The sequence below is a fragment of the Mauremys mutica genome, chromosome 2, assembly GCF_020497125.1.
Source record: "Mauremys mutica isolate MM-2020 ecotype Southern chromosome 2, ASM2049712v1, whole genome shotgun sequence".
NCBI lineage: Eukaryota > Metazoa > Chordata > Testudines > Geoemydidae > Mauremys > Mauremys mutica.
The window spans coordinates 268989187-269014076 of NC_059073.1; the positions used below are offsets into that span (position 1 = coordinate 268989187).

Consider the following 24890-nt stretch of genomic DNA (forward strand, 5'->3'; position numbering starts at 1 on the left):
TCCTTAGTTTCAAGGTGCTTCATGGTCTGGGCCCAGCATACCTAAGAGATGACCTGAAGCACTGGGATGAAGACGGTAGCCAACAATTCCATTCCACTGGCACAATTTAACTCTCTAAAGGGTAAAGCTCATCTGTGCAGGAGACAGAGATTTCTTGGGAACTAGTCTGAGACTGGAAGGAACTCCTGCAGAAGCTAAGGACCATTAGAAACCTTCCAAGTGCCAGGCACACTTCTTAGACCTGCCTTCTCTAATGTAAGTGCATAATAGCATGTACATTAAAAAAAAAAAAAAAAACCACCAAAACAGAGCTCTGAGCTGCACACACAGCTCTCCTATTGGAGAGAGGATGAGAGAGAGAATCAACCAAACAGGACAGATTGCTTAATGGGCTGCTAGACGGTGCTTGACTACTATGGTGATGAGGGTAGTATAAGAATAAAATAGTGTTCTCTGGAGTCCTAACTTGATTCTAAAGCTGCAGAGCCCCAGGAAAGGGTGCTGGCCACACCTCCTTCCCTAAGGAGAATTACCCCTCCAACCTAAATGTGCTCTTATTTACATTAGCCTGTTGTTTCTAGTCTATATTCCCTATATCCTAAATAATTCTTCTTTCTTCTTGGTGTTTACACTCTTCAAATATCTGTATCTCATGTCCTTAATCTTCTTTGAGCCAAGCTATATATATTTAGCTCTTCTAATATTTCCTCCCCTCTCCCTGATCATTTTCCAGTCAGTCCCGTCCCGTCCCCCCCCCCCCCCCCGCCACGTTTCTGGCAGGTTCACAGGCCCAGTGACCCCGGCGGGAGCAGGATTCCCAGGACTAAGACCGTGGCAGGGCAGCAGGTGTTCAGGGCGCTGAGTGCTGCTTGGCTCCTACTTAGCTGAAGCTGCTGCCCTCACTAAGGATCAAAAAGGTTAAAGGGGGCAAATTGAGGGGGATGGGCAGGGTCTGAGCAAGGGGTGGAAACTGACTGAGGGCCGGGGATCAAACAGCTGGAGGCAGGGGCAGGAGCGGGCTGAGGAGTAAAACTGGGGGAGGGAGGTAAGAGCCAGTGTTCAGGCCAGTGCTGAGGCACTGCCAGATGGCGGCAGAGGGCAAAGCCCTGATGCAGGGAGGGGCAGAGGAGGGAACAATTACAGGGAGGGGATGATCCACCTGCCCTGTTTACAAAAATAGGGTGTGGGCAGAGGGGCTTCCATGCTGAGGAGGAAGTGTTCAGACAAGAAAAATGGAGATGTCCTGAGCTGCTTGTGATTTACAGTTATGGGAAGCAACAGCAGAAACAAAGAAGGTAAACACTGCACAAGTAAAACATGCCTTAAGTTTTTAGTCAACACTCAGAGTAGGTAAAACACACCCTGCTCCCTCCTTTAGCTGTGTTTTCCTGTTACTGTGACCTATCCTTACTTGTTGCAGCCCCAGCTTGATTCATGGTTATTACAGAGAACAAAATAAGGAGCCTCCCTCTGATCCATCGTTATAATGTTCCATTCACTGGCCAGCAAGGTGCACTCACGCATCAGGGAACTGACACCGTCAGGGCAGACTGGCCCAGGATGCTGAACACCCCTTTGGGTTTTCTTTTAAAATGCCTCTAATTCTGTGCTAGGGACAATTTTTTCAGTTGTGCCGTGACAGATGAAAAATACAGGACATTTGCAATACAGGTGAAGTGTCCAGTAGAGAAATCCGTATTGGGCAATGATCTGGATTGGGGCTGATGGTAAGATATGCACTGGCGAAGAAGTATGTCCACTGTGACCTGTGCTTTTAGCATTCTAGGCTGTGACCCAGCCAGTCTGTTCCTGACACCCGTCTCTACGACACTGGGGCCATCACCTCGGTGATGTGTCCATCTAGCCGCTATAACCCTGGCACTGGCATTTCTCTCATTGAAGCACAGAATAATCTGATTTCACAATCACCACAGCCACATACTTTCTTCTGTCACCACATTTAGGTGAGAGGGGCCTCACCTGTCCAGAAGTCAAATGTCATAGAACCATAGGGTTAGAAGGGACTGCAAGGGTCATCTAGTCTAACTCCCTGTCAAGATGCAGGCTGCGTCATGGCTCTTATCAGCTGTCACAACATGCTTCCCCGACTGAATGATACTTCCCAACTGGCCTTACACAAACAAGCCGTGCTGCTAGAGTCCTTCACCTTTAAAGGGGCATAATCACAATTTGCTTGGCAAGATTCAGAAGGAGAAATGATCAGGTATAAGCCAACCATAAATATTGTACCAAGAAGCAATAATATTACAAATATTACAACTTTCCCACCCCCCAAAATGGCTGTCTCCCTCATATAAAGGCCAGAGAAAGGGTGGCTTCTTCTTATAGAGCGTCAGATGCTATGTTGGTAATTCAGTTGCTAGATAATCCACCTCTGAGGTAAATTCATTCTTTGTTTACTCTTGAGTCCCTCTTATTCTCCTATGTGTCATCGAGAGAGGTGGCTGTTTATTCTAGCCACAGTCTCACTGTGGGGTGATGGAAAACCACCAGTATCACCTTTCTATAAACAGAAATACAATTTTATGTCTTTCTGAATATTTCGTGCCATTAAGTCATTGCAATATCCATATTTATGTTACAATTATCTTCAGTCCATGTTTTTTTTCAGTAACTATCAATGAGTTTATTTAAAGGTTATGTAGGAAGATACTATAGGGATGTTAAAAGATTGTGTGAAGATTAATGTAGCACCTAAAAGAATCATACAGTAGCTTTTATTGTCTATGTACTGTACCAATACGCAAAAATAAATTTGTCGTCAGACATCCCCAGTGTGGTGCTCTGCTCTGTCCAATGTTGATAACAGTGTGCGTGTGTTCCCTCTGTGTGCTGCCCCGGCTCTGCACAGATCGCAGACACAGCAGACCCCAAGAGAACCCCCAATGACCACAGACTCCGATAAGGTACGAAGGCACGCGGCCAGGTTTATTGTCAAACAAAGCATAGTAATAGTTTCCTGCAGACTCTACCAGACTTATTACAAATATGTGCCCCCTGACAATGGACACAGCTCAGTCAGTGGCGGGACTCTCCACTGCCCCCTAGGCTGGACAAAGACATCCACTCAGGGATCCATTCTTACACACAGGTACAAGCAAGTTACACAATACTTCTGATGCATTGAGGTACAGCTCCTCTGAATGTTGGGGTGCTGCCTCTCTCCTGGTACATGTTGGTTCAAACCAGCAAGTCTATCCATCATATTATCCTTTTGACCCTGTCATTTAGGATGGGTTGGCCTGTTCCTCATTATCTCCTAGACAAATTGGAGGATTGAGCCAAAAGAAATCTGATGAGGTTCAACAAGAGTTCTGCACTTAGGAAGGAAGAATCCCATGCACCGCTACAGGCTGGGGACCGACTGACTAAGCAGCAGTTCTGCAGAAAAGAACCTGGGGATTACAGTGGATGAGAAGCTGGATATGAGTCAGCAGTGTGCCCTTGTTGCCAAGAAAGCTAATGGCATATTGGGCTGTATTAGTAGGAGCATTGCCAGGAAATCAAGGGAATTGATTATTCCCCCTATTCGGCACTGGGGAGGCCCTAGCCTCTGTTTGGCAGAGGGTGGAGATGGATGGTAGGAGAGATCACTTGATCATTACCTGTTAGGTTCATTCTCTCTGGGGCACCTGGCCTTGGCCACTGTCAGTAGACAGGATACTGGGCTAGATGGACCTTTGATCTGACCCAGTACAGCCATTCTTATGTTCTTATGTTCACACCTGGAGTATTGATTCCACTTTTGGTCCCCCCACTACAGAAGGGATGTGGACAAATTGGAGAGAGTCCAGCAGAGGGCAACGAAAATTATTAGGGGGCTGGGGCACATGACTTACAAGGAGAGGCTGAGGGAACTGGAGTTTAGTCTGCAGAAGAGAAGAGTGAGGAGGGATATGATGATAGCCTTCAATAACCTGAAGGGCGGGTTCCAAAGAGGATGGAGCTCGGCTGTTCTCAGTGGTGGCAGATGACAGAACAAGAAGCAATGGTCTCAAGTTGCAGTGTGGGGAGGTCTAGGCTGGATATTAGGAAACACTATTTCACTAGGAAGGTGGTGAAGCACTGGAATGGGTTACCCAGGGAGGTGGTGGAATCTCCATCCTTAGAGGTTTTTAAGGCCCGACTCGGATGATTTAGTTGGTGTTGGTCCTGCTTTGAGTAGGGGATTGGACTAGATGACCTCAGGAGGTCTCTTCCACCTTAATATTCTATGATCTCTGTGGAATGTATTCATACCAGAATGTTCTGGTGCCATCCTGGCAATGTTTATCCTATTAGTACTTGATACCCTTCAGATATGTGTATATGTCCAACTAGCAGCCTTCTTCTTGCCAACTTTTGTGAGCAGGGCCTGCCTCTGGCTCACAGCTTAACTTTGCTTTATGTTAGCAAAGTCTTGACCATTACTTTAGTTCAGGCCTCAGACCGGGCCTCTGATACCAAGGGTTTATGTTTCAGGGCCTCATCTCACTACAAAAATCATTATCATTCCTCTGTAATATCCTAACTCAGATCATCTAAAAACTAACGGTAGGGGGCTCAAATATGCTTGCTCGTCCAGGGCGCTAAAATGCCTACTTACAACTCTGTCATTTTCCTTGCTCTTCTCTCAATTCCCTCCAGTTTGTCAATGTTTTTCTGCTTCTGCCCAGAACTGAATACAGTATCGCGGTTGTGATCGAACTAGAGCTGTATAGAGAGGGACTGTTACCTCCCTGTTAGATGTGATATGATATGACTCTCTATATGAAGCTCAAAATGGTATTAGTTGAATTTCCTGCCGTCTCTAATATACTGTTCACCATCACAGTGGGGATCAAATTCAGTGCTGACATAGAGCAAGTGTAACTCCAGTAACTTTAGTGGAGTTGCCCCATTTTGCAACACAGCTGAGTTTGGCTCTAGGTCCCTTTGGCATTACAGTTTCCATACGTTTCTCCCTCCGACTGAATAGCTGTCCATGTTTTTGGATTATTTTTCTCCTAATGCGTTACTTGTATTTTCCTGAAATTCAGTCTCCTGTTTAACCCTGCTCACAACAGGACATTCCTATTGGTTGTGGCTTGTTCAAACCTGTAAGCAGATTTGCAGTCTGCATTGTGAACAACTACAATTGTGTAACACTCTTTACGCTGTCAGTTCATGAAGTGGCAGATTGAGTTTAAATTGTCACCATTGAACGGTTTGGGCTCTGGCTACATGTGAAATATTTTTCACCACCTTTTCAGAGATGCCATCACTGGAGGTTGGTTTTAGCAGGTTGATAGTCATATCGGTGGGCCCTGGAGTGTTGAAATTATTCCTCTTCAACATCCAGATCAGTCCTCTCTCTTCACTTTTACCTTTCTGGCCACATCCCTTTCCTAGTGTTGGATTTGCCATATTTTTATAATTTTCAGTGGGTGTTTGTTATTTTCTTAAAATGTGATTTAATCATAGTATTTATTTTCATATAGTACCTGGAGTGCTTACATGAGAAGAGCTCCAAAAAAAATTATATTTATAATTGTATTATTTTTAAAAGATGCAATAAAGACAAATACATTAATTAATCAGTTCTGAGATCAGAGGACCATGTGTTATGCTGAAATGTAGTTGCTTCTTTCTGTCTTTCTAAACAGCAACAAACAATATTGAATTTTGATTATGTATATTTCTTTTATGTCAAATTGTAAATACAGCAATCTGAGATGATTAAAAGTTTCACCATGGTAAGGGTCAGGTGCTCTCCCTATTTCATGTCTGTGCAGTTACAGGAGTAATACCAGTCTTTGCTTATTTGGAAACAATGATGTTTCTATGGATTCCTGTTTCCTTGCAATTGGGTGTTAGCAGGCAGTTAGAAAACCAGTCATGTGTCTGTGAGCTAGGTGTTCAGTCTTTTCAAAATGAATCCCTAACCAAAAAAATCACTGAGCGAAGTGGAAAAGTCAAAATTCTCTGGCTTCAGTGAACTAGCTTTCTGTGCAGTCTGAAGTTATGTCCATTGGCCAAACCCTGAGTGGAAATAATACTACTCAGTCACACAAGGTGCACGATCAGCTTTTTTGGTGCCCCAAGCACAGCAGGCAAGCTGCCTTTGGCATACCCGCCGCCAAATTGCTGCCGAATCTGCGGGACCAGTGTACCTCCTGCAGGCAAGCCGCCAAAGGCTGCCTGACTGCCGACCGCACAGGAACCGGCAGGGCGTCCCCCGTGGCTTGCCGCCCCAGGCACGCGCTTGGAGCGCTGATGCCTGGAGCCACCGCTGTGCATGATAATCAATCTCCAAATGGTAGGGTTATATTTAGTGAGTGAATTTGGCATGAAGTATTATAATAACTATCGTCTTCTATTTAAACCTAAACTTGTACTCATGCACTTAGGAATTAAACGTGCACAAAATTTACACACAACAGAGTAGGTTTCAGACTCAGAAAATTATAGCTAAAGATTAAAAGCCCAACCAGCTCCATCACCACATGCTGATTTAAGGATCTTGTGAGGTCCAGCTTCACTTTTCTCAGCCCTTGCTGTTCTTGGTATCACGTAAATCTCTAGAGTTTCTTATTTTCTGAAGAAGTTAACGTTACCCGTGATGCCCTACAAATGCCCTTTGTGTAGCATGTTTATTACTTTTCATTTTTTGTGTATAAGGATATAGTGTAAAAAAATAACCAATGTGTTTATTAGGAGGTTTGGAAATAATATCTGATCAACAGAAGAAATGTATGAAACCCTTTCACATGAGAGAGAGGAAAAATCCTTTCACTGAGACTGTATCTGATTTTTCTCCCTGGTGACAGTGACATAGTTATAACATATGGGACACTGTAGGCATATATAGATTGAGTCCTTTTAAAACAATATGATATAAACAGAACAATTAGGATCCCACCATACTCAAGGTGCAAATAAGCTTCTTAAGTGCACACCAATGTAACAGAGGCGTTCTGTGTAATTTTCATCACAAGTGTATATCGCTTGATAATTGATTCTCTGGGATTACCCATGGTTTAAGAAGGTGTTCTATAATTGTCAGTGCACAGCATCGTTAGCGTGCCCTCGTTTTTTTCACTGTTATGTCAAAAGGCATTCAAATGCTTGTTAATATGAGTGGATTCATTAAAGACAATTGCAAACTCTGCTAAAATTTTGTTTTCTTGTGATAAGATTAAGATCAGAAAGAAAAAGTCATAACCAAAACATAGATTGACCAGATCCAACCTTTAATTTGGTTTTGTATGAATGGATTAAACCCTTCTTTCCTTTCCAAAACAAACTTGACGGGATCAGATCAGTGAGTTAAAATAGGTGGAATGGGTTGTTTAGAATACATTTTTTCCCTAATATTTCTATTAAGTAGAAGAATATACTAAGTTTTGGTTATAACATGTCTTCCCAGGTATATCTTGAAAGACTGTTAACTTACGCAGAGATAGATATTTGTCCAGCAAACTGGAAGCGAATTGTACTGGGTGCAATTCTACTGGCATCCAAAGTTTGGGACGACCAGGCAGTGTGGAATGTGGATTACTGCCAGATCCTGAAAGATATCACAGTTGAGGACATGTGAGTTCCATATGTTTTATCTCAGTCTACGGATGCCGAGAATTTTGTGTGTATATGTGTTTGTTTCTTATACTCCCTAACAGACTTTATTATGTAAAGTTAGTGCACTCCAGATTATATCTAGAGACATGGAATGTTAACAGATTCTGACGAATTTATTAGGACTGTAAATACAACTATGCCTATTCCTGATTGCTCTGAGGGATTGTAGCATTTTTGAAATTGTGTGTACTGCAATTTTTTTGCAATTTATTGTTATAGTAAAACAACAATTGTTACAGCGGTGTTTTAAAAAATATGTTACTACTGGAGAGTGTGTTGGTGCAAGAGTGGCAAATAATGGGCCCCCTGGATGCTTAAAAACTGTTGTTGAATAAAAACAGGACTAATAAGCCTGCAGTTCTTTACCTGTGTCTTTTAAAATCATATTCACTGCTGCTGTTGATTCTGCTTGTGGACAATGGTCCACAATTTTTGGATTTGTTATACAGGAGGATGATTTCTGCGTTACGTCAAAGTCCATTAGTTGCCTCTGGCCCACAACCAGTATAGCTGTTGCTGTTATTCAGAAATACTGGCTTTGGTGGGTTTGTTTCTTGTCTTGCCAAGTTACCTTGCAGGGTGTTAAAAATCACAAATCTAATTTGGAATGGGAAATTTTCCCACTTCCCCCAACCTCTTTCTGCATCATGACATGACTATGCGGTAACATTGCATCAGTGTGTCTGGATACATACTGCATTATACTGGGATGCTGTAGTTTTTGTCTAGGAGGATAAATACCAGTTAAAGGTACCACTAAATCTTTTTAAAGAATACATTCCAGCAGTAAGAGAGGGGCCAGCCAAGAAAGCAGAATTGTAAGCACTGTATATCCCAGTAGATTGTTGGGTGTGAAATTTTGGCAGGTTAGGTATTGTAGACACTTTTGTAGACCTTTGTGGAACGTGTATATATATTATGCTTTCCAGCATCCCTATACCATGAGTTCAGTGATATGCACCATGTTTGACCAGAGGTGCACTGGAGTATATGTGAGAATAGCACTGGAGCAGTAGAGGCTGGAGTCATTATGCCAGCATAGTGCTATTCAGGTAAAATGTCTCCAAGAGGCCAATGCACTCAGAAAGCAGCAGCTCTTAAAAGGTACAGTGTGTATTCCCCCAGTATTGGTCTTCAGGCACTAGCAGGTTTGTGTGAGAACCAGGCCACGTGTTCTGTACCACAGGCAGTGCTAACCAATCTTTTTGGTATTTAGAACAACTGCTTCAGCATGGCTGCTGCATCCTACACAGGTATGCTAGAGGAGGTAATGTGCTCTCTGCACCATCCCCGATGCTCACCAGTGCACCTGCACAGGGCAAACTACAGTTTGCTCCTGTATATGCAACTATCTGTGTAGGCGTTTACGTAAAATGGTTTTTCATTAGGGAATGGATGTACAAGCTGTGGGCGCTGTTCATATAATATATTTTTCCCTGAGGGGCTGGGTTGAGGAGAATTAGCTTCTTTAGAGAAAGAGGGGGCAATTACTGAGATCATTTAAATAGGATTGAGACCTTTAGCTGATGTTGTGTTGGTTTAATTGTTTATATCATATGAATTAATACATGCTCAGAGTAACATAATGAGAATTTTATAAATCTAAAATCAATAAATTAAACATGTTGCTTGACTGTCAACAGAAGTTCAACCCAGGGCCACTAGGCACTTTTGAAAATTTCACTGGTGCACCTATCTTCATTTTTAGGCACCTAAATACCTTTAGAAGTCTGGCCCTAATCCATTAACTGTAGGCAGTAGCAAGAGGCTATATGCTGGGAATCAGACATAAGGGGGCACAGGCCCACTCAGCTAGCATACCATGCATGCTTATTCGTGTGCCCCCTCTACAGCCAGGGAGGGGAAGAGCTCTATTCAGTGCTTTCAGCTGCCTTTCCTCAGGACATGCTGATGTAGATTGCGTCTGTTTTTAAATAATTTTCAGTTCTAGTATTTTTTTTACACATTTCTGATCCCTAGCTGTTACATAATTTAAAAGAGAGAGAGAAGGAAAACTGATTTATGACGACTGTCGAGGCAAAAAGCTAATACCTGAATTTTTTGCTTCCCTACATGTTCTTGATAATTATATAACTCATAAACTATGGCTATTTTTACTGTAATGTTTTGTTGTAATTATGTGCTTCTCTGGAATATTATTAATATGGTTAATAGTCTCCAAAGAGCACAAAAAAGAGCCCTTTAGAAAGAAGACCTTTAAAAAGATTTTTTTTCTTCCATTGATCATTTTGGTGCCGCATTCATAATCTTACCAAAAATGTAAAACTCAATGGGAATTTCTCTAATTAAAATTAACTATTGGTAAGCCAAACAAAATCCCAGTTATATATACTGTTTAAGACACTTTTATAGTAGCTTTTGTACATTTGAATGTTAACTTTTTATGTTTGAGAATTATTGTAACATGAGGCATGAGTAGTTAATGGAAAGTATTGCTGTCTGGTCTATGCTCTAACTCAGGGGTCTCAAACTCAAATGACCCCGAGGGCCGCATGAGGACTAGTGCATTGGCCCGAGGGCCGCATCACTGACACGCCCCCTTGCTGCCCCTGGCCCCACCCCCAATCCACCCCTTCCATGAGGCCCCGCCCCTGCCCTGTCTCTTCTCCACCTCCTCCCCTAAGTGCGCGGCTCCCCGCTCCTCCCCCCTCCCTCCTGGAAAGTGCTAAGCGCCACCAACAGCTGTTTGGCGGCTTGGCGGCAGGAAGCGCCTGGAGGTAGGCAGAAAAAAAAAGAAGAGTAATATAGTAGTATAGTATTAAAATATAGTATGCTATTAAAAGTCAATTTATTAACTTTTTTATTAACTTCTTTAACTGTAATGTGAAACGTCAGTGCTAATTTTGACGTTTTGTCAAATTTTGTACTAATTTTGGTTATGTCATTGTGACAGTGTTGGTTGACACTTTAATGTAGAATCTACAGTTTTAATAAATATATACACTCAGTAATGCACCTCACTCAAAGGACAAAACACGCACTTAGATTTACTGCCTAAGGCTCTGGGAGGGAGTTTGGGTGGGGGTGGGGGAGGGGGTCTGGAGTGCAGGCTCTGTGCTCGGTGCAGGCTCCAGGCTGCGGCAGGGGGTGGGGGTGCAGGCTTTGGGACGGAGTTTGGGGATAGGAGGGGGTGCAGGGGTGAGGGCTGTGGGGCTGAGGGTGAGGGGTTTGAGGCATTGGAGAGGCTCGGGGCATTGGAGAGTCTCAGGACTAGGGCAGAAGGGCAGGGGAAGGGCAGCCTGCCCTGGCCCTAGTGCAGGGGGGCGCTAGGACCCTGCGGCAGCAGGTGATGCCGGAAGCCGGCATAGCGGAGGAGTGGAGTCAGCCTGAGCTCCCGGGCAGTGAGGGGGCAGCAAGTGGGGGCCGGGAGACACTGGGGGGAGGCGCGTGGGGGCAGCAGGTGGGGCCAGGGGAGAGACCCGGCCCCAAACATTGGGGAGCAGCGCGCGGGGAGCTTAGGCACAGAAAATAACTCGGGGAGGGGGGCGGGGTGAGGGGAGTTTGGCGGCGACAGGCAGTAAGTGGGGGACAGGGCGGGCTCTAGGCACCAGCGGGCCAAGCACCCGCTTGGGGCGGCATCCTGGGGAGGGCGGCAGATGGCCCCGGTGGACCTCCCTCAGGCATGCCTGCGGGAGGTCCACCGGAGCTGCCGACCCGCAACCGCCAGAGCGCCGCCCCCCGCCCCAGCAAATCCTAGCCGCGGCTGGGAGTTAAAAGGCTCTGGGCTCCCTGCCCCGGCGGGCAGCTCGGAGCCCCCTCTGATTCCCGGCCGCGGCTGGGATTTAAAAGGCTCTGGGCTCCCTGCCGCGGCGGGCAGCTCGGAGCCTTCTGATTCCCAGCCGCGGCTGGGAGTTAAAAGGCTCTGGGCTCCCCGCCGCGGCGGGCAGCCCGGAGCCCTCTGATTCCCAGCCGCGGCTGGGAGTTAAAAGGCTCTGGGCTCCCTGCCGCGGCGGGCAGCTCGGAGCCTTCTGATTCCCAGCCGCGGCTGGGAGTTAAAAGGCTCTGGGCTCCCTGCCGCGGCGGGCAGCTCGGAGCCTTCTGATTCCCAGCCGCGGCTGGGAGTTAAAAGGCTCTGGGCTCCCTGCCGCGGCGGGCAGCTCGGAGCCTTCTGATTCCCAGCCGCGGCTGGGAGTTAAAAGGCTCTGGGCTCCCTGCCGCGGCGGGCAGCTCGGAGCCTTCTGATTCCCAGCCGCGGCTGGGAGTTAAAAGGCTCTGGGCTCCCCACTCTAGAGCTGGCCCTGGTGGGGGAGCTCCGCGGGCCGCAGGGAAGAGCTCCGCGGGCCGCATGTTTGAGACCCCTGCTCTAACTCATGTTGACGCATAACCATTAAAGAGACTTTGGATAGTTGGCATGTCTAAGCTTTTTATTGGGGGCTGGGGGCGAGAGAAGGGGAAAGGAGAACAAATGTTTTTACAGACAGCACATCTTTTTTTAAATCTCAGATTACAGCCTCAAAGCAGTGAAGGTCCAAGCATTATTGCTCAAAAAGCCTCAGTTTAGCTTCCAGTTAGTTCACTGCTTGTCAGGCTTATGCCTGGTCTCAAAATTATCTGTAAGGGAAAGGATAAATGCTAGGATTCAGCTGAGAGCTTTATATTAAGCATGTTGGGGGTCCCTCTGGCTGGGAGGAGCTTTATAAAATGTGACCTATCGTTGCTGGAATATTAAGAAAGTTTAGTCTAAATCAATATTAACTGGCCATTTCTAATGAGGGCTTATTGTCACGGGCCAAAAATAAATAAATAAAAATCTGATTGTTCTGGTAAGTGATATGCACACCCAGACGGCATGGGGAAAACACATACCCACGTGTCACTGAGGTGGGAAATATGGCAGATGCCACTCTATTATTATTATTTTTTTTTAATTCAAGTGTTACTGTTACCATTAAAAATAATCAGTAAAAGGTCGATGTCACTTCTAGTCCAACAAAATCAGACATAAGATTTGAGAATACAAAGTATAGATGGGAAAGTCCTACCAGTGGTAGGTCATCTGATCCACCCGCTGCCTCTGCAGGATTGTTCCATGTTATACACTTTTGCAGTGCTTTCTTGGCTGTTTTGAGTTTTTTCATGATGGATTTTGCTAAGCTACTCTTTCCCTACATGGTTTTGTTCCCTCACTCCTGACACTTGGGTTCTGAGAGTTGCAGGAAAGACCTCCTTTCACTCCTTCTCCAGCTTAACCTCTGATGAGCATATCACATTTCTTAAAAACCAGTTTTGAAGCTGCTGTGTTTTTCCTGCATAGACTGGAAAGACTAAGAGTTTTGAGTGGCTGTAATGAAGACTGACTGTGTCCCATGATATTTCAGACCATTTACCTGAGACTGGTCCTACATAAGGTGATGGAGATTGTCAGTTTTAGCATCATTTTGAGTTTATCAAAGGTGCATTTGAAGAGGAAGAATTTGAAGATGCATTGGAAAGGACACAATGTTCTGGTGTCACGAGAAAGAAAAGGTGGATGGAATGCATGATGGTGCTGTTAAAGTCATACTTCACTTACCTAAAAATGTTACCTACATTCTTGATTATCCTTAGATTCTATATGTCTTCTGAGGACTAGGCAAAGCTCTGCTCCTGCAGAGCTTATTGGCTGGGCACGACTAAGCTCCCCAGGGGACTTTGTCCTTAGGCCCTGGAACGCCTGTGTAACTCAGTCCGGCCGAGCATCTTAGGTCTGTTCTTGCCAACTTCTTGTAGTCCTCAGGAATGGAGCTCCAAAGCCAGCAGTCTCAGGGAAGCCTGCTGGCTCTCTGTTAGATGATCCTGGGTGAGCTGGCTCAGCAGGCTTTGAACTCTTAGTTTGGGGGAACACCAAACACCTAAGCACAGAATTCAAAGCTTGCTAAACCGGCTTCCATGATTATGTATATAGCTAATTCATCCAAAGGCTTTTCAAGTAATTGGGATTGTGTTATGAATTTCTATGGTTCCTGACGCCTGGGAAGCCAAGGGCTTTAAATATTGAAATTAACACACACAAACACAACACAGCTATTAGTCGCAATGTTAACCATTGTGATAGGGTATAGGGTGAAAGTGTCTTTCAGACAACCAGAATCTAGACCAGTGGTTTTCAAACTTTTTTTTCTGGCAACCCATTTGAAGAAAATTGTTGATGCCCATGACCCAACAGAGCTGGGGATGAGGGCTCAGGGTGGGGAGGGGGCTCTGGGCTGCGGCAGGAGATTGGGGTGCAGGAGAGGGTGAGGGCTCTGGGCTGGGGCTGAGGATGAGGGGTTTAGGGTACAGGAGGGGGCTCTGGGTTTGGGGGGCGGGGCTCAGGGCTGGGGCAGTGGTTTAGAGTGTGGGAGGGGGTCAGGGCTCTACGATGGGGATGTGGGCTCTGGGGTAGGGCCGGGGATGAGAGGTTTGGGGAGAGGTAGGGGCTCTGGGTTGTGGGAGGCTCAGTGCTGGTGCAGGGGATAGGGGTTTGTGGCACGGGCTTACCTCAGTTGGCTCCCAGTCAGTGGCGCAGTGGGGTGCTAAGGCAGGCTTCCTGCCCGTCCTGGCACTGCGGGCCATGCTGTGCCCTGGAAGCAGCCAGCAGCAGATCCGGCTCCTAGGCAGAGGTGCACAAGCAGCTCCGTGTGGTTCTCGCCTGCAGGCACTGCTGACCGGCCAATGGGAGTGCAGAGCCGGTGCTCGGTGCCCTCCCCCCCACCCACCTAGGAGCTGGACCTGCTGCTGGCGCTTCCGGGCAGAGCGCGGTGTCTGAACAGGTAGGGACTAGCCTGCCTTAGCTGGGCAGCATTGCTGCCAGGACTTTTAACGGCCTGGTCAGTGGTGCTGACCAGAGCCGCCGTGACCCAGTGCCTTACATTCCTGCAGTTTGAAAACCACTGATCTAGACCATCTGGGTTTCTAGATCAGCCGTATAGATCAATACCAACACTTTGGATTGCATCTAGAGGCAAACAGGGAGCTGATGTAGAGAACTGAATTGTAGGTGTATATAAATGCACTAGCTCACACCACTCAGAAATATAGCTGTGTTCTGAGCTAGTTTGAGCTTCCGTGTGAACTTGATAGGTAGCCATAAGTACAGCACATTACAATAATCTGTTGTAGAGAGTTGGTTAATTAAATTACATTAGCTCAAATGAGGAATATGTGTATGTTTTGATAGGTGTCTGTAGTTTTGCTAGTCAGTTGTAGATGTTCTACTGACGTTGCCTGGAAATCTGGGAGCCAAGATGTAGCCAAAAGAAGTCTGAGGATGTGTGCTGTTTTGTCAAAGTTGGTGTATTCCTCAGTAGATGGACAGACAGACTCTCTCTCTCTCTCTCTCTCTCTCAACAGGCTTCATGTTCTATATTATTCCTCCAGGCTTAGCTTGGAGAAAGTCAAATCTTGTATTTTGCTGGTAAACTCTTCAAAAGTTAAATTTTATGTCAGTGTGGATTTTCTGTAACGCGTGTACTGCTTTAGTGCTACTAGAGAGCTGTTAGAGCACTGTCAGAAAGTTAGCCCCCCGTTTAGCTTTTAAATGTCAATATTGATACGTATCAATGTTTAAAAGCTGGATGTGGGAATTTAATAGGGAGTGGGGATATATTGTGAAAGCAAGGTGATGGCCTCTATATAAAGTGAGAAGAGCAAAACAGTTAGTTGTCATTCACTGCTCCACTTGGCATTTTCCTCTCTCATCCTCAACTATTTCCTTTCATCACGCGCTGTCCACTTTTTATCACACTGATCCTGTGCAATCAATATGTAGCCTAAATGTATCACAGCAGTAAACACACACATGCAGATTTTAATGCTGCTGCAATTTCCATATAAACTATATTGCCTGCTTTAGAGTAATTATGTACAACATTGATCCCTCTTTCCTTTTTCTTAAACATTACAAAACATATTTTGTAGTTGCCATTTTCAATATGACAACCTACCTTGTTTACTTTGCACACCTGCATCTCAAGCAATATAGAGAACAGTGCAATATCAGTTATAAAACCATCTACCTTTTAACTGCAGTGGTTTTCAACCGTCTCTTCCCCTCCACCACCATTTGTGGAACCCTAAACATTTTCGAATGAAGGTGTAGACCCCTATAAAAATCTTAGACGTAATCTGTGGACTCCCCCAGGAGTCCACAGACCCCATGCTGTGCACCACTGCTCTATGGTAAAAACAGTCTTATACAGACCCCTTAGACGTAATCCGCGGCCCGCCAGGTTCCATGGACCACAGGTTGAAAACCACTGATTTACTGGCTTATTTCCATTCATTTTTGGTGTGTGATAGACAGTCAGACAACCTTAACTCAGACTTTACAAAGTGTTTTGTGTGGGAATATCAATAATAGTCTCTATTACTGACAGTTATGTTGGTAAACAAATCTGTCTTGTTTTATTGTTGCCCAGTATGAATTTTGCTTACATGTATAGGGGAAAAGTAACCTCATTTACTCTGATTGGCAGCATCCATAAAGACTGGGAATGGTGGGGAACTAATTTTTTTCCTGAATAATTAAAGAATGATAGTGGAAGCTGAAACGAATAAATAATTTTTCAGAAAAACTATGGTTTAGAGGATGTCCCAGCACTTGTGAGAGATGTCTGTGAGAAACTGAAACTAGTTTTGTTCTCTCCTGGGAGTAAGAAGTGTACTTGGTTCAATCTGTTGTAGTTTGATGTAAAGTATACTCAGGTGGTGGCGCGAATCTAAAATGTATTTTTACATTTATTTTCTCGTGAACAGGAATGAGCTGGAGCGCCAGTTTCTTGAGTTGTTGCAGTTCAACATTAATGTTCCCTCCAGTGTTTATGCCAAGTATTATTTTGATTTGCGTTCCCTGGCAGAAGCGAATAACCTGAGCTTTCCTTTGGAGCCCCTCAGCAGGGAAAGGGCATATAAACTTGAGGTAAGATGCTTTCTCTCCCTTCATGTTATTGCAGAGTTGAGCCGGTGAGATGTCTTGGAGTGTTTTTTGTTCAGCCTATCGTTGGTGGAAAATCAGAATCTCATTAACCCAAAGTTGTATTACTGACCTTAGCTGTTCTGCAAGTGCCATTTTTTGTGGCTCTGTGGACAGTTTTTTGGGCTAAATGTGCTTTACCTCTTGGCATGTTTTTTTTCCAGCTCTTGTAGACTGGTTTCAATGCAGTGAAATTTTAGTGGTTATGTTAACTGACCCCATCAGAAAACACCTTCAAGTTTTACAGTATGTTTTACATTGACCTTTTGTCAAAGATCAGCTGTTAGACAACCAGTTTTTACTCACCCTTTGGTTGCATACGACTTGTTTTCATTCTACATATTTGTAATGATCTGGATACTGACAAGTGCTTATGGAAATTCCCATTCCATGTACATCATTCTCATTACTCCATTGATTTCAATTGGGTTACTCCTTAATCTCATTAGTGTGAGAGGAGAATCAAGCTCATTTTGCTATTAAATTGTCAGACCTTATGATACATTCTTACAGGACTTGATTTATAAGAATACTTGAATGTGTCATGGGGCTGATCCTGTGAAGTGCGGAGCATCCTAAATTCTCACTGATGTGCATGGTGTTTAGGGACATCAGACCAGCTCAGTATTTTGCAGGAGTATGTCTTGACCCTTTGATTTTAAGGTTTTAAAATGTCATTAACATCATTACATGAAAATGTACACATGCTGCTGCTAATCTGAAATCTGCCATTGATTGCTGACCAGTCTTAATTTCCCTTCAGAATACTACTGCTTTGCACCTGAAGCTCTTTATCTGAGGATCTCAAAGCTTTCCTTGCATTCAGACTCTCAGTGCTCTTGAGAAATATTCAGGCATTACGATCCCTATTTTCCAGAAGGGAAAACTGAGCCGCAAAAGGTTAATTGATTTATCCAGGTCACACAAGGAATTAATAGAAGGACTGGGAATTGGGGTGGTTGAAAAGTGGTGGGGAGAGAATTTGTGAATATTTTAGCAAATTTTCATTTCTGTTTTTTTGAAAAAATTGTCAAAATGTCTGAGCCAGCTCTAGCTGACAATATAACTGTTCCCTAGATAACAGGCCACACTAATTTGTACAAAGTTATTTACACTAGTGATTCAAAAGTATGAAAATACTGTCAAGATACTAATCATATGTGTAGAAAGATAGCTTTGTTAAATTTTTAGGTATCTGCGTCTGCTAATGAACTCTATAACGTATTGAACTAATATCAATTAGTTTTGCACAGAAAAATGTAGGTGAGAATTTAGTGGAACAGGTTGCCCATGTCTGTATCACACACAAGGTAAAACATCTGGATAAAGCCTTTTCCATTTTGACTATAAGCTTATGACTGTTCTCACAGACTCCAGAAAAGAAAATACTTAATAAACTCTATTAAAAAGAGAGGGAGCTGAAGCATTATAAACACATCCACATAACAGAGGCAGCTCATACAGTCTCTTAGCATTTATGGATGATTTCTTATTCTCTCTTTATCTAAAAGCAGGTCAAGAATTAATTTGTACGTACTGAGGAAAATGCATATTTAAAAGATAAATAGAATAAGATAAAAAAGATAGCAATCTTAATAATACATATATTTGGGCTGGTTTGCAGTGGAGGTGCAAAGCACCTCTAAGGCAGTATAGCTGGTCACAGAAAGAACAACCCAGAGAAGGGGAACCCTACAGTTTGTAGACCTGGTGTAATGGCTCTTAGACTATGCCCACATCCTGTGACTGGGAAAAGGAAGACTGACTGAGGCTTCCCCGCTGCTTAATGGTCCCTTGGAGACATTGGTAAACAATATAATTTACATCAGCCTTTATTCTGCTCTAAATTATTCACAGGGATGCGCCCAACTTATAGCCAGCCAAGAATCGGTAAAGGTGTCTTAAAGTCATTGCTGCACCACTGACCTAAGTGTGTGGTTTGCGTCTCAGCCATGGCCAAGATTCTGAGCATTGTGTTAAATCAGTGAGCCGATCTGCAGGTTGTGTAACCTGAAATCAGTGGAGCAACAGCTGAGGAGCTTGCCTAATATGTTTTGAGAGAAGGAATAAAGTCTGTGATTTAGACAGCAAGTTAATAGTTAACATGTACCCCTCCTCCCCCGATAGAATGATTGACCATGAAAATAGAAACATGCTCATTCAATTCTAAGATTTAAATAAAGCAACTTCTTCCTTAGTGAAAGATTTTGTTTTTCTCAATCTTTTAAAGAAAAGTGGTATTGCCAATGTCAATAACTATAATACAATGCAAAGGTAGGCAGAGTAACTTATACTATAATAGTGTCTAATGTGTGTTTGTGAAGCAAGAATATCAGATCTGCCAGGGCAAAACCTATGTTCTTCTTACAAATACTTCATGTGCCTGACACGGGGGGGGGGGGAGAGAGAGAGGAATTTGTAAAGTGAAATCCATCATCAAATGCAAAGGTTGGATAGGATCCATCAACAGTAACCTGTCTTTGAGAAAATCCATGAGGTTAAAAACTTGTCTGAATCATTAATACTTGATGGAATTTCTGGAGTAGAATATCTCGACATATTTTATATATCCACAATTTGACACTGAGTAGAGGCTTTGTCTTTCAGTGATTAAATTAAAATAGATTTTTCTTGCCAAGGTACAGGATATTAGTAGGCCACACTCAGATTGAAGCTAACAGTCAGACCAATCTATCCAGTGCTCTTCTGGCCGAGAATCTATACTGTTTCCTGTTGTATGCAATCATAGGAGGTAGAAGGTTAAATCATCCGGACAGTCTATCTGCCAGTGCAGCATTGTTCCTTACAGCACATCTTCTAATATGTTTTGCAGTCTAATTTTAACTATGCGAAATGTTGAGAGATTCTTTCACAACTTAATTGACTTTAGTTCCAGGAAGCTTTTCGAGATACTTAGCCTAAATCTTCTGTTTCTTAATTTCCTCCTGTTACCCACCTAGTTATACTCCTATGCAGCAACCTGAAAAATTCTTCTACGTCATCGTTTACACCATTCAAATAGTTGTGGATATTTGTTGCCTCACATTCAGTCAGGCTTTGTAATTTTGGATGAGTCTGCAAAGCACTGTACCCAATTCTAGTCCATGATCACAGCACTACACCCAATTCAACACTAAGGATTTTGGAAAAACTGAGGAAAGAAATCTTTGGGACGCATCCCCAACTTAACTGATGCATTTTATATAAATGCTTGATTACCTGTATTACTGAACTGCCTAGGAACCAGCCAAAACCAGGGCCATGTTGTGCTAGGCATTTTACATAGAGAAGTACATTGTCTGCCTTGAAGAACTTACAGTCTAGATATATCTGACAGAGAAAGAGTAGGAGAAAAAGATCTAACCTACAAACAGGGGTGCATCTTACATTCCCTCCACCCCTCCCCCAGCTTCCTGTTGCAGAAGTGGAGATTGGCTACTAGCTGCTGACTACAAGGCTTTCTGGACCAGGAAGATGCATAGAAACTGACTTTTTTTAATAGGCAGAGATTCTTTTTTCCATTTCTAGTTCTCCCCAAATTAAGGAGAGCCCCTCTGTAACTAGCTTCTTGGTTTCCTGGCTGCTTTTTGGCTCAGAAAAGGCAACTAACAAATATATTTAAGTTTTTTTTTTTTTTATTTCCTCAAACATCAGTCTTCCAGACCACTGTTCTTTGGTTTTGTTTGGAGGGGTTTTTGGTTGGTTGGTTTTTGTGTGTGTTATATCTGAACTCCCTCCAGTTTGTCAAAATCTTCCTGGTAATGAGGTGACCAAATCTGCATGCATTCATTCCCAAGTGGGTGTCAGCAGAGCCTTAGAGAATTGGAAATACACCTCTACCCTGATATAACACTGTCCTTGGGAGCCAAAAAATCTTACCACGTTATAGGTGAAACCACGTTATATCGAACTTGCTTTGATCCACCGGAGTGTGCAGCCCCGCCTCCCTGGAGCGCTGCTTTACTGCGTTATATGTGAATTTGAGTTATATTGGGTTGTTATATCACTGCACTGCAAGTGATTTGCAGCCAAATTTGCACTGGCAGCTTTGGGTTTTTTTTCCTGCCAGTGACATCTTGTCCAGAATCATAAACCTTGATTAAATGTGTACATTTGTAACACTGGAGAGAATCTTCCTGGCTGATCACATGCATTACAACCAGGCCCCATAAAAGACAATCTATTATCTTGTAAATCATGTGACAGCATTACAGAGCTCTTTTTACAGGAAGGCATCTGTTTGAATACATAATCCTATTACAAAAACCTGACATTAAAAGTTAATAGAAAATGAAGATTTTTGTAGAAGAGGATTAAATTTTAGATCAACAGAAATGTAACTGCAAGTTCTAGGATGTTATGTAATTAAAATATAAATTTAAACCCTAACTTTCCAATCTCTTAATCTTTATTGGAAATTCTTCTCATTCCATTTCTGAAATTTATTTCCAAAGTGAACTTAAATTTTACAAAACATCAATTATTACAAAGGTCCCCTGAGACCCTCATAAAATCAGTGTTAATTTTGCTAGTGGATAGAACAGATTAAATTCCTTGTCTGAAGAAAATTATTGCCTTCCTGAATACAAGTTATTTTGGAATTAATGTAAGGACAATACTTTGCTTTTGTATATAGTATGTAAGAATGGCCATAGTGGGTCAGATCAATGGTCCATCTAGCCTAGTCTTCTGACAGTGGCCAATGCCAGATTCTTCAGAGGGAATGAACAAAATAGGGCAGTTGTTGAGTGATCCTTCCCCATCCTCCAGTCCCAGCATTTGGCATTCAGAGGCTTAGGGACACCCAAAGCATGGGGTTGCATCCCTGACCATCTTGGCTTACGGCCGCCAATGGACCTATCCTCCATGAACTTATCTTATTCTTTTTTGAACACAGTTATGCTTTTGGCCTTCACAACATCCCATGGCAACGAGTTCCACGGGTTGACAGTGCATTGTATGAAGAAGTACTTCCTTTTGTTAGTTTGAAACCTGCTGCCTGTTAATTTCATTAGGTGACCCCTGGTTCTTGTGTTATGTGATGAGGTAAATAACACTACCTTATTAACTTTATCCACACCATTCGTGATTTAATACACCTTAGCTGTCTCTTTTCCAAGCTCAGCAGTCTCAGTCTTTTTAATTTCTTCTCATAAGGAAGCTGTTCCATACTCCTGATCACTTTTGTCGCCCTTATTTGTACCTTTTCCTATTAAGTATACTTGAGATTGTTTTCCAATGTGCATTACTTTGCATTTATCAACATTGAATTTCATCTGCCATTCTGTTGCCCAGTCACCCAGAGAGATACTTCTGTAACTCTTTGCAGTCTACTTTGGAGTTAAATATTTTGAGCAATTTTATATTGTCTGCAAACTTTACCATGTCACTGTTTACCCCTATTTCCAGATCATTTATAAATATATTGAACAGCACTGCTCCTGGTACAGATTCCTTGAGGACCCTGCTATTTACCTCTCTCCATTCTGAAAACTGACCATTTATTCCTACCCTGAGTAGGAATGCTTGATTTATTCCTACCCTGAGTAGGTTTCTAAGCCAAAATGGACTTTACTTTGGCGGAAACTTGACAAAGTGGCTTCCAATGTTGATTTTGTAACCCTTCCCAAATACAAAAAGCTGCATTTAAATACAGGATTGTTAAATACATCGAATTCCCACATGCGAACAAGGATATTAGTAGGATCCATTCCAACCCAGTTTTCATCTTATCTGACAGAAAGGTAGGACAGAAATATTCCCGTCAAATGGACAGTATTGAAGTAATTAATTCCTCTAGCTAAATGATGGGTTGCTAAGGATTATGGACTGATTTGGCAAGGAAACCATCTCAGGTTCACTTACTTTCCAAGCCAATCTTTTGCCATAGTAAAACTATTTCCTCTATTTGGTATTGAAACTGTGCTGTAAATATTTTGAGTCCATTTGGTTTCTATTTGATATAAAATGCGGAAAAGGTCTCATAACCTGAATCTCATTCTTACTAAGGGACCTATAAGTGGCTTGGGTTATAAAGTGTTGTTTTATATAAATGTTCTGTTCAGGTGGAGAGAGAATAACCTCATTTTGCTGTGTTAATGTTTGCAGATTTCTACAGAGCCATTTATATAAGGGGCAAAAGCTCCGGAAGTATAGAAAACAGAACATTTCAAAATAGTTTCAAACTGATGGGGAAGGGAAGACAAGTATTTGCCTGTCTTTTTTTAGAATAAGCAACAAATAAGAGTATTATGGCAAAAACAGTACCTTTCAGAAACGTCATGTGGGCAGAGATTTTACACATGTATCTTGTTTCCAACAGACCCCAATTTGTATGTCAGGATTTTATTTTCATCAGTAAGGATAACTTGTGATGCACTGCAGACCACAGGAAAGTGACTTTCTCTACTGTCTTGAGATAATTTTTGTTGAAAACTATAGTTTTGGTGTATGGAGACAAGATAATTAAGCTGCTGATTTGGGACCCCAGAACGATTAAAGGATTAGAAAACGTGGTTTATAATGACAGGCTGAAATAAATCAATCTATTTAGTTTAAGAAAGAGAAGGTTAAAGAGTGACTTGATCACAGTCTATAAGTACCTACATGGGAAACAAATACTTGATAATGGGCTCTTCAGTCTAGCAGACAGAGAGGTATAATTCAATCCAAAGGCTAGAATTTGAAGCTAGACAAATTCAAACTGGGAATACGGTGTTGATTTTTAACAGTGATGGTAATTTAACCACTGGAACAATTTACCAAGGGTGGTTGTGGATTCTCCATCACTAGCAATTATTAAATCTAGATTGGCTGTTTTTTCCAAAAAGATCTGCTCTAGGAATTGTTTTGGAGAAGTTCCATTGCCTGTGTTATACAGCAGATCAGACTAGACGGTCACAATGGTCCCTCCCTTCTGGCCTGGGACCTTATGACTCTGATATCCTCTCCCAGGTGGCCCATTTCTCACTTAATTATTTCAAGTATTTGCTTTGCAGTGATTTGTCATCCAGAGAGATAGGGAGTATAGAAGTCAAAGGATGGATGCATCCTTGGATCATGAGACTTTGAGGAAAGAGATTGTTCCGGCTTATTCCCAGGTATTTCAGAGGAGGAGAAGTCTCACCACATTCTTCCAACAACTTAATTTTGTCATGCAAAACAAAACAGGAGACAGAGCTCATGTGCAATGTCCTTCTGCCATGGCATCACCTGTGACCTCCCCCTCCCATTTCCTTTGCTCCTCAGTCATTTCCCTGCCCCTTTTCTCCCATCTCCTTATTCTCCCTCTTGACTACCAATCTTTGGCTCCCTTCTTTCGGTGCCTGCCCCCCACAACTTTCATGGAAGAGATAAAGATGCCTTTATGTGTTGTCTGCCACTACTGTCTCTGGCCTTGATTTAGAAAAACATTGATATTTTGGACAGTTCTTAACACTTAAGAGTGTTCCTGAATCAGGGCCTCTGCATGTAAACCTGGTGCTTGGCAGCAGAATGATGAACCTTAGCTCTGCATGGCTTGCCCAACATTTATCATGTATTTGGAGAGTAAGAAGGACTGGGTGCAGATTATTGTGCACCCTGCTCACCAGCTACAATCCTGACCCTGAATGTAGAAAAAGAGTGTTGTAAACCAGTTCTGGAGTTAAATTTTTTAAAGTCTGTATAATCTTATAGTACCTCCACAGGCATACTCTGCTGCGTGTCACATGCATTCATTCTGAAGTTGGCTAAGGACGAAGTGAATGAAACCGTCTGCCTCCAGAGCTGCTCTAATGAATCTCAAGGAATTTTGAGACTACAATAATCTTTGGACTTCTTTTTAAAGGATGTTAAATTTTCTTGTGTATACAAGGTCTCTTCTGAATTAAATTATTCTTTAATATAGTCTGTATTTTCTTACACTGATTATATAAATTACCTAGCTAACAGGACCCTGTGTCTCCTGAAATGAAGGAATGATGCATTATCATTGTGTTTCATAAAAAGATCCTGTGATTCTTCAAATAGGCTGATACATTTCGGCTCTCAGAGCGATCAAGTAAATCCTGCAACAGAGCATTTGTCACGCAGAAAACTTCTTTCTTGTAATAGAAAATTATCTAAAATAAGAAAAAACGGTTTCCTGTGCTCCAAAATAAGATTAGCATTTATTTAATAAATGTGTCTAAGGCTTCTTCTACACTTTTTCACCGAATAAAATATTGTACTTTATTAAAGAATTAGATTGAGACTGAAAGTGTAGGCATGTTCCACAGGCTGGGAAAAGGCGATTGTCTGAACCCAAACACATCCTATTCCTTGATAAAATGATCAGGAA

At 42.8% G+C, this 24890-nt stretch overlaps 1 protein-coding gene across 1 annotated transcript in view; it reads left to right on the forward strand.

The window, feature by feature from the left end:
• The window catches only part of CCNY (cyclin Y), a 222989-nt gene that overhangs the window by 194443 nt on the left and 3656 nt on the right, over positions 1-24890 (forward strand). The window contains exons 8-9 of the mRNA XM_045007393.1: positions 7409-7575; positions 16354-16516. Coding sequence (XP_044863328.1) covers positions 7409-7575; positions 16354-16516 — 330 coding nt within the window. The remainder of the gene's footprint in view (positions 1-7408; positions 7576-16353; positions 16517-24890) is intronic.